The 10,816-nt window shown below is 38.4% G+C and overlaps 1 protein-coding gene across 1 annotated transcript; it reads left to right on the plus strand.

Moving 5' to 3' along the window:
* Positions 1 to 2,043: 2,043 nt before the first annotated feature.
* cnrip1a (cannabinoid receptor interacting protein 1a) lies at positions 2,044 to 7,440 on the plus strand. The gene is made up of 3 exons (XM_079680257.1): positions 2,044 to 2,550; positions 4,246 to 4,390; positions 5,005 to 7,440. The coding sequence occupies exons 1-3, from the start codon at positions 2,372 to 2,374 to the stop codon at positions 5,167 to 5,169; spliced, it is 489 nt and encodes a 162-aa protein (XP_079536383.1). The 5' UTR covers positions 2,044 to 2,371; the 3' UTR covers positions 5,170 to 7,440.
* The last annotated feature ends 3,376 nt before the right edge of the window (positions 7,441 to 10,816 follow it).

The raw sequence follows: 10,816 nt of genomic DNA on the forward strand, positions 1-10,816 counted from the left end.
AAAATGGAAATGTTTTCGCTTTGTCATTTTACATATTTATGAGAAAAACAAAGACACAAAATAGGGTAAAAGGATGAGTAGTAGGAAAAGGCAACTCACGGAAAAAGCAAAAGGGGGATATAGATGATAATTGGCAAATATAATCTATTATATATTATAATGAGCAAAAGCCCTCGTTACATCCCGTTTTGATTATTGCAAGTCCATCCTCTCTGGTCTTCCTCACAAATCTCTGCGTAAGCTCCAACTGGTCCAAAACTCAGCCGCCCGTATCATTATCTCCTTCCATTGATCATATCACTTCGGTTCTTCAACAACTCCATTGGCTGCCACACTCTTGCACCTCCATATCTATCTGAACTCCTTCACACCTACACTCCCTCTCGTGCTATCCGATCCTCCTCTGCCTTCCAACTCACGTATTTCTCAATGTCAAGGAAGCTTCCTTGGTAGGACAAGTCCCTCCAAGTCAGGTCCTTCAGAAGCAATGCAAGAATCCTTTCTAGCCTCGGAAAATGAAGAATTGCGGAACAGGTGTGCAGGTGTGCGTCATATGAGAGGCCCCGCCTTAAATGGAGCGCGATTTCCACCAAAGATTTGGAAATTGGTCCGTGCGCAAAGCATTGTGGGGATTTTAAGACCACGGAGGATACACATATACAGGCCGTTTCTCAATCGCGAGGAAACTGGCTTCCAAGCCAATATTTCAAGGAAACTACGTCATCGAGTGCCGCCGAAGGACTGTTCCAATCTCCAGCATACTTGGAATTCCACCGAGGCCACGTCCTTGGTTTGGGGGTAATTTCGAGGCTGCACATGGGTAGACTTCGCGTCCTTCAAATCCCCACAATGCTTTGCGCACGGACCAATTTCAAAAACCCTTGCGGAGAATGGCTGAACCGACGCAGCGCAGCACACATTTAAATGTAAGTATGTAGTGGCGTAGAACATGTGTTGGTAAATATGTTACTTTGTTGCATTTGTTATCACCAAAAATGTGTTCTGTGAAAGTAAAGCAAGTTCATAATTAGATAGACATCGTGAGGTATTTATTTTCGGTACAGTTTATGTTGAAACCGTTAGAGAGAGTGGCATACTTGTTAGCCTGTTCCATGTTCCATTGTTCTTTGTTTTCTGAAGCCGTGGCTTGGAAGTATATTTGCTTCGTTTCTGAAGGAAGTGACTTGGAAGTATGCGACTACCAAGCCAGTATCCTCGCGATTGAGAAACGGCCACAGCCTCGAAATTTCCCGCAACGAAGGACGCCGGCCTCGGTAGAATTCCAAGTATCCTGGACATTGGAACAGTCCTTCGGCGGGACTCGATGACGTAGCATCCTTGAAATAGTGGCTCTGGAGCAGCCTTCCTCGACATTGAGAAACACCCACTGTACCTTCTGCCCGCCTGACAAGGGTCAAGAGCCTTCAGCCACTCTACCCCCCGTCTATTGAACTCTCTCCCACAAGACATCTGCAATATGGACTCACTCTCAACCTTCAAATCCTGCCTGAAAACCCACCTTTTTAAACTGGTGTATTCAATATCTTTATTCCTCTAAAAACTGATTGTTGTTTTTAAGTCTTTGTTTTTTAAGTCTCGAATTACTGTTTGACCTTCTTTGTTGCTTGTTTTTAATTATGCTCTGTGTCCTTGAGAGTTTTGAAAGGCGCCCATATTTGCCATAAATATATATATATAAATGCATTATTATTATTAATTATAATATATTTCCTTTCTTTCATCATGATTTAAATGATACATCTTGCAGAAAGAACTAACAAATATATTTTGTACATTTACATTGATCAATTTAGACTAAATGCACTTCAATATAACGGCTACAAGAAATTGTGATTCTTTTTATTCTGGCACTTATTTGGGTTTGATTAAACGTATTGGAAATTGAGTCTAAAACAACAACACATTTGCTACACAATGTCCTTGGTATATTTGATTTATTTTTATAGGAGACAAGGAAAAAGAGAACATTATCGTCTAGCCTTAACCAAAATATGTGCATATATGTTTTTTTTTTTAATTAACAAATAGTTGCACTATCATTTTCATTGAAATATACAAACGTGCATATTCTTGTTTTTTGTCAATTGCTAAAGAAATATATTTGATTGTTGGGTTCAGCATTTGGTAATTACACTGGATTTTTTTTTAAATACAATTAAGAAATAATTGAGTTGCATCCATGGTTGCATCACATGACTCTGGCCTTCAGACTTTTATTTTGAAAGACACAACCGGAAGTCCCTTAGTGCCCTGCTTGACTGTGGTCCTCCTCAGCATCACCACATCTTCCTCCGTCTGCTCCCCCAACACCGAGCACTGACCCCGTTAGAGACCCTCTGAACCCGGGATAATGGACGGTGTTCCCCCGATCGTCGACATTGCCATCTCGCTGCGGATCCAGCCCAACGACGGGCCCGTGTTCTTCAAGGTGGACGGGACCCGCTTCGGCCAGAACCGGACCATCAAATTGCTGACAGGATCCAAATACAAGATCGAGGTGGTGCTGAAGCCTGGAACCGTCGAGGCCATGTAAGAGGAAATGCAATTCAAACCACTTTTTATTATTAATTTCGCCATTCTAGGGTCAGATATTGCGGTTTATCTGCAGCAGGAGGCACAAGAGTAGACACTTAATTAAATATAATTAGAATTAAAATGGTAAAACGCCCATTATACAATGGATTACCATCATTGCGGTTCAATAATGCTTAGACATACAAAATAAAGCAGTAATATCCGGGCATGTTAGTGGCTCCTTGGCCTTCCTCCTGCAGGCCTGTAGCATCACATTTCCTCCTGAATGAATCATGATATTTTCTTCTGTATCGCTGGTGGTGACAGGAAGCCTCGTCGCTCTCTGATGTGCAAACACTAACAGCTCATGTCGGCTGTGTGTTGTTGGATTAGATAAAGAGGAATGAGCGTGTGCAGCAGGGCGGGGTCCACCAAACAATGGGAGGGACCTATGTGAAGGTGACTCATTAATATGTACAATAACAAAGATACTGTACACGCAAAATAGGAATAGAGGACCTACGGGAGAATTAGGACCTGCTCCCCATGCTGATAATGCATTGTTATTAATAGACTGAGCTGACACTATAGCCAGTGATTAACCTAAGTAGATTTACTCAATTACTGTTCTTAAGTACAATTTTGAGGGACTTGTACTTTATAAATAGATATATATTTATATATACAGTATATATGTTCACGACTCACGACAGAACAACCTAAATAAATAACTGTATATACAAAAACCTTTTTTCAACACAACACAGTCCCAGAGCCTGCATACCTAAGATGTGCAAATTGAAATGGTTGCAATTTAGAAAAGGTGATTACAGTAGCTGTATAAAGGTCTAAAGATATGCCCAAATTAGTTTGAGTTCAAAGGTTTTAGGGTAGTTGTTTGTGAGCAATGGTACATTTTAAAAAGTTGACTGAAATCAACTAAATGCATAGGTTTAGTCTCTGTGAGGCTTTGATAAAGATATGCTGATGGGCATGCTGTATAGGCGTGGAGTACGACTAATATGTACACTTTTACTGTAGGATTATGTTAGCACAATGCAGAGTAAAACAATATCAGAGCCCCGCTGCAAACAGGCCGCGACATATGGTTGTAAACATTTGACCTATCTTAGTTGATATGGTACTTAAATTGAGCAAATTCACTAAGGAAAAGCTGGATAGATTACAAATATGTTATCTTTTTTTGACATTTCTGGAGACAGACAACACAATTGTTCCTTTTATATTCAAATAAGCATTGAATCCAACTCTCATTTTTGAGTCAGACATGTCTGTTGTTTCTTTTTATCACACTTAAAACAAAATGTAAACAAAAGGCCTGTTATGTTTTGGAGGAGCACATTTTTCATTGCCATATCTACACTGTATGTGCAAATGAAAATAAAGCCTTGAATATTTTACCTCTCTGTAACTATCTTGTTTTATTTTCCCCCAATGTCCTGTATTATGGTGTACTCTGGCATCAAGGTGACATTCTTGAATATTGTTATATTATTCTGCCCGGGTTGTTATTTTACAAAAAAAATAATGTTGAAAGAAATATATTTTGATGTCCAAAGTGAGCTATAAAAGAAGCTATGCCAAGCCACAACAGATCAAGGAGAAGAGTCAGCACTCAAGATCTGCAGCTGTCTTATCCCTAAAAGCTTGTAATATAATATCAAACTCCTCTCCTCTTCCTCCTCACAGCAACATGAACATCGGAGGCATCGTCTTCCCTCTGGAGGAGCAGTCACGGGACCAGGAGTCGGTGGTTTATCACGGAAAGTACGACACCGAGGGCGTCCCGCACACCAAGAGCGGAGACCGGCAACCCGTGCAAGTCGCTATGGAGGTTAGAAAACTGTCTCAGCGACATTTACCAGATATCAGAGGCTGTTTCCAGATGAGGAAGAAGTACTAAGTATCCTAGCTAATAGAAAAACACAGAAACACCCTTCTTATTTCTGCATGTAGCACTCAGACAGGTTTGAATTATTTGTAGCTGCAGTCGCACTTTGATTGGTTTAGTAGCTAATGTACTTGAAGGGTTGTTGCTATGTTGAGTCTTGTTTTGATTGTTGATTACACATATTGTTAGTGAACATTTCAATACTACAGTTTATAAAGACTCAGTTAGGCCTTTAAGTATATTCAAAATCAAGTAAAAGTACAAGCGTAGCCTATTAGCATCAAAAGCTAAAGCTGGATAGCCTACAGTACATCAGAGGTTTATCATAGTTTAATGCGTTTTGTGTTTACAACCTAAATCCGTTTAATGGTTACTTTTACTTTTGGTACTTAACTACATTTTTGCACCAATACTTCAGCACTTAAGTGAGTTTTTTATTGCATCCCTTAGACTAGCAACAGGGTATTTTTACAGTTTGTTATTTATACATTAACTGTCAGTAAAATATATGATTACTTCCACTGTGAATGCTGACCATGATCTCTGTTCCTGTCCAGTTTATCAAAGCCGGGACGTTTGAGACGGTCTGGCAGGCGAAGTACTACAACTACTACAAGAGGGAGCACTGCCAGTTCGGGAACAAATTCAACAGCATCGATTACGAGTGCAAGCCCAACGAGACGCGGACCCTCATGTGGATCAACAAGGAGTCCTTCAACTGAGCCGGCTCGTCCCCCCACAAACACACAGCAGAGGACCGGATACCTTCCAACATCAGCTTCACTAAACAAGGACATGTCAGCGGGGGTATTTGTGTTGTTGGGACAAGATAGCTGTTTTGCTATGCTATTCTTTGAAGGTTTTTTATGTTGTTTTGAAGCTGCGGTGGTGCTTTCTGGCAGCTTCACATGCCAGAAACAGGGTAGCTAATATTTAAACACCTATACAGTGACGTACATTAACTGCACACAGCGGGATCATGTCGGCCAACACGGCTGGTTTAAAATGTTTTATATCAAAGAAAGCACGGAAGGGAAAAACCTAGGGAAAGATCTTCGCTTGCAAATGCAGTTTTCTCTCATTTATCTGTGTTTAATGTTCAAACCATCGTTTACTCTGTGTACAAATACTTGCTTTCAGTAACTAAACATCAAGAGCAGCATCACATGAAAAGTTACACATAGCGTAACGGTTAAAGGAACAGTTGGACATTTTGTGAAATACGCTTGTTTTCCATCTCGTTTTAGAAGATTTATAGATATTTAACCTCAGTTATTCTAATACAGAGATAAGTCCAGGATGTGTTAGCTTAGCGTAGCTAAAAGACTTTAGGCAGGGAAAACCCATTTCTTACCTCTATGTTAGATTATGTAGGATTCTAAGGAATTCACTGCAATGGTTTTTTCCTTACTTGCTTTTCATGCATGGGTTTTCCCCCCCCCATTAGGAGCAGAGTAGATTTGCAGAAATCTGTGAATTTCTGCCCAAAACTAACCTCTATTTAAATTCTTTAGACAACTGTCTCCATCTTGAACCACCGCTGTTGTCCTGTGGTTGATTAAACACATAACCTGTATCTCTGTACTGGAGGCGTTCAAATATGTCAATCCTCTAATCTCACTCTGGAAAAGGAGGGAAGACAAAACCTTTTTATTATCCCAGAACTGATCCTTTAAGTGGAATTAAATAAGCCTTTAAATTGTATGCAATACCCCCTGATAACTAAATATATCTCTAGCTGTTAAGGACCTAGTGGATGGAAGACACCTGTAGGAGAAATAACTATTTTATCTTATTTATTAAATGTGTGGATGTGTCTGTGAGAAAGAAGATGTGGTGTATGTGAGCGTGGACATCATTGTAATAGCTTTGACTTTTCTTATGTGTTATTTAATGGAAAAATCTGTTCAAACAAGGAGGTAGCATGAAGGGATGTTTCTTGTTCTTGCCGATAACTCGACAATTTCAGACATGTTCAGATTTTGCCAGCTGCAGAAAATGTGAGTTTTGAGGCAGAAAGCATTGAAAGTATCTAAAGCCAATAAGCAGCAATCTGTTTGTGGTTGCTAAGACTAAGAACAACCATACAGGTACAAATCCGTCAAGAATAGGAAAAATAGACAGAAAATTAAAGTCAGGTTTTCCAAAAGAAGCTACATTTCTGTAGGAATTTGAAAAAACTCACACACTGATATTTAACAGTGTGAGTGGATGATGGAGGATGCTTCCTTTAAATGATAAGGCTGGTGTTACTCAACATTTCAACAAATCCCATGAAAAGACCAAAACGTATCCTCTGCTTTCCTGTCAGTCACTCTGAGCTCCAAGCTGATTGGCCCCTACTGCTCACTTTAGTTATTAACAAACAAACAAGAGGAAATGGTGCATTTATTGGGGACTACTTTCAGTGGCAGAGGAATCCACATTTGGTACTTTAGTGAGTATTTGTGGCAGCGGAACGTTGTGTGTGTATTGGCTGAAAATAAACGACAGTGTGTGTGTTCATAATAAAGGAACATGTCACCAGGGCATCAGTGAGGCTCATTGATGTGTTTTAATAGTTTCTGAACAACAATGGAGCTCTATGGCACACAGGAAGAAGATATTTCAGGTTTTCGGGTTGTATTAGATAAAGGTCTATTCTTAGGATTTATTGACAAAAATAAAAGTATAAGACTGAAATGTTAAGCCTTCAAACACCTCCGTCTCTCCACCTGAAAGAGGACAAATTCTTCTGTCTTTTATTTTCAAGCACGATGCTTATTGCAGGCTGCGAGTGCTTCTCTTTCTGAGTCTTATACCGCCAAGGACTCTCTGTCCTCTGTTCTCTGTCCTCTCCTGAAGTGCATGGCTGGATTAATTTATTTTGCCAAATATGATCTGTTTGTTTGTTTTTTGTTAAGACATCTCAATGCATAAACCTTGTTGTTTTGTTATGTGTTAAAATGAGGAGTATAAAGTGTATTTGTGAATAAAACAATATACTGAATCAATGTCATTGTGTAGTAGCAGTTGTTATTATAATGTATTAGTGTTGGAGGAAGTAGTACTCAGATCCTAAAACAAAAGTACTGATACATAATTGTTAAAAGTCCTCATCTGAAAGTGTTACTTGAGTAAAAGCAAGTTAATTCAGTCAGGAAAATGAACCCAAAGTAAATCACTAAAGCTTGTTTTGATTAACTAATGATTACTTTCATTAAGGACAAATCTGCAGATGTTATTCACCAATAATCAATTTATGTTTCGTTTGTAAAAATAAGGAAAATAGTAAAAATGCTGACACAATGTTCTCACAAACTTCAACATCATGTTTTATCAATAACAATTATTTACATTATTAAAATTAAAAACATCAACTCTTCATGTTAGTGGAACAGGAAACAGGAAATATTTTTAAATGAAAAATGACTCAAACAGTTATTCAAATAATCCTAAAATAATAATTTAGTAATTGTTTCAGCTGTATTTGTATTCAATGTTAGTGTAATTTATCAAATAAACATAATATTGCATCATCATCTGGTTAGATTAATTAAATAACGCATTTGTTGGGGATCAACGGCGGATTAATCCATAATATTCATATATTCAACTCTTTTTTATATAAATAAATTATATTGTAAATTAATTGAAGCTTTCTTAGTGGAGCAAAAAGTGTAAAGTGGCATTAATTGGAGATACCTAAGTAAAGAAAAAGTACCTCAGATTTGTCAGTATGGCAATTGAGTAAATGTACTTAGTCAGATTCAATTAAAAAATGTCAGAGGATCTATCACTCTGTTAGCTGTGGTTATGCTGCCTCACATTTGGTCATAATTCATATTTTGCGTGACATTGCAAAACATGGTTTGCATGAAACATTACAATCATGAACATACATATTAGTGTGGGATGAGATGCAGTTCATTGTGCTTCACATCCAAAGTGTTGTGCACACTGTTGCTGTGTGCCTTTAAATCGAGGAAGAGAACACTCTGTTATGACTGTAAAAGGGGGATCACATTAACATTTATTCAAGTTTAAAAGATGATTGTGTGGTAATGAAAACATGATGATTGATGTTTGTTTTTATTACACCCTTGATGTTTCCTCTATGCAACGATGAGCTTCAGAGATTGAGAGAAGATGTGCTACCATTTTCCACCAAAGATTGTCTCCGTTTAAGGCAATGATTCACTCTGAGCAAAAACATATATATATATATATATATATATATTTAGTATTAAAGTATGATTAGCTTAATGAAATATGTGGGGGAAACTTCTGAAGCAATTGGAGACAATCAGGACTCAGAGAGACGCGACGAGAGCTGGAGCTTTGATGGCAAACACTGACGGTTTATTTGGAGCTTCGGCCGGAGAATTCACAAAACATGTCACGGGCCACGGTCTGACCACAGGGTAGAGATGCCAAAATCAATTCTGAAGACCCCTCCTGTAGCTCCAGGTTTTAACTAGTTCAGAGTGTAATAATCAACATTCTTCAATAGATAGACTCAGGGCCGTCCCTGGCCAACTTGGGGCCCCAAGCGACATTGTGAGATGAGGCCCCCCCCCAACCGACAGGAGTGGAAACGAAGTAAATATAATTCCTGTTTATTATTATCATCAACACAGTTACTTTTTTATACAGTGAGGTAAATGGTACATGTGCATGTATGTCGTTCAGTATGCATTTCCTGCCAAATACTAGCCTTAAAAAGATTAAAATATAATGAATACAAATAAACTACTTCCACTAATAATCATAATCATAATCAATTCAATAATATAAATACTATATTATTTTTATTATAATATAGTTGTAATATAGTCAAGACAAAACATGCTTATTACATGCTCAAAAACTGATATTTCTTAAATCTGTATTCAAATGTAGTTCCCTCTGTCAGCAATTTATCAACAACTACACACACATTTATATCAGTATTTCTCTGTGTTGACATGATGATGACTGTTAGGAGTTAAGGGGAGAGGCTGAGTTTCACCATGAAATGTGCAAATTGACATAAAAATGAGGGGTTGGGTGCGCGGAGAACTGCGCTGAGAACTGCGCACAAGCCAAGCTCATAAGCCGAGGCCCCCTGCGCAATGTGAGGCCCCATGCAGCCTGCATGATCGGCCTTTAGGGAGGGACGGCCCTGGATAGACTAAACAGCTGAGGACACTGAATCACATTTGTTGTCGCTTATGGCTCGGGGTCTTCTACACCCCGAGAAGGATGTGTTCCAGGTGTCCCAAAACAATAGCTATCTCTGACCGAAAGTTGCCCGGTCATGAACTGGTAACAACAAAAACATGCTAGGGCAGCCCTTCCTTAAGGGAGATAGCGGCTGCCCAACGTTGGGCATCTGCGTCAGAGGGCGAAAGGTAAACATGTACCGAATTATTCCCTGACAAAATATAAATATTGTGCACTTAATGTATTTACAGTGTTTACTGTTATAAATGGTGTTTTTGGATTACTGCTGCATGTAGATGTTTAAGGTTGAGCTAATTTCATTTTTGTGACGATGGATTTTCAAGCAGATCCAAGAGGCTTTTTTACAGTTTAGCATGAAAAGTAGGAAGGTTAATAAATAAATGTTAATACAATAAAACCAAAGAAGTACACATTCAAGGCAGCAAAAGATAAGTTCCAGTAACATGGGGAAAATATGAAAAGTAGGAGCCTGGTGACACTAGTAAATAGTAAACGTGTATTACATTACACTACTTGTACCCACTTTTATTTTTTAACGGTGTTCTGTCTTATGTGAAAGCACTATGTTTTGAAAGGTGCTATGCAAATAAAGTGTATTATTATTATTATTATTATTATTATTATTATTATTAATAATCAGAATCAAGTTTATTGACAGATATTTTACACATACAAGGAATTCACTTTGGTGCATGGTGGTGCAAATATAAACAATCTAACAAAAGCAAGTTGTAAGTGTAGGTCAAAAATATAACGATAATAACAATAAACTATTTTAATGAAACTATTTAGCATAAAAGACCAATATTTATAGCAAATTGTAATTCAAATATATAAAGAACCTCAAAAACTAAAGCACTTCTTAGGAAAATGAAAATATGACTATGATACAGTAGTGCTGTGCAGACACGTCTGGAGAAATGTGCAAAATATATTCAGAGAGCTGAGCATGAACATTATTATTATTAAGAATCAGAAGTGGAGTGATCCATCTGCTGAATAGACGAGCTTTGGTTTGCACCTTCCTCCTCCTCTCTCCCTCTTCACTCTCCCCTTCTCTCTCTCTCTCTCTCTCCACCACTACCTCTCTCTCTCTCTCTCTCTCTCCCTCCACCACTACCTCGCTCTCTCTCTCTCTCTCTCTCTCTCTCTCTCTCTCTCTCT

This window comes from Notothenia rossii (assembly GCF_949606895.1).
Source record: "Notothenia rossii genome assembly, chromosome: 1".
NCBI lineage: Eukaryota > Metazoa > Chordata > Actinopteri > Perciformes > Nototheniidae > Notothenia > Notothenia rossii.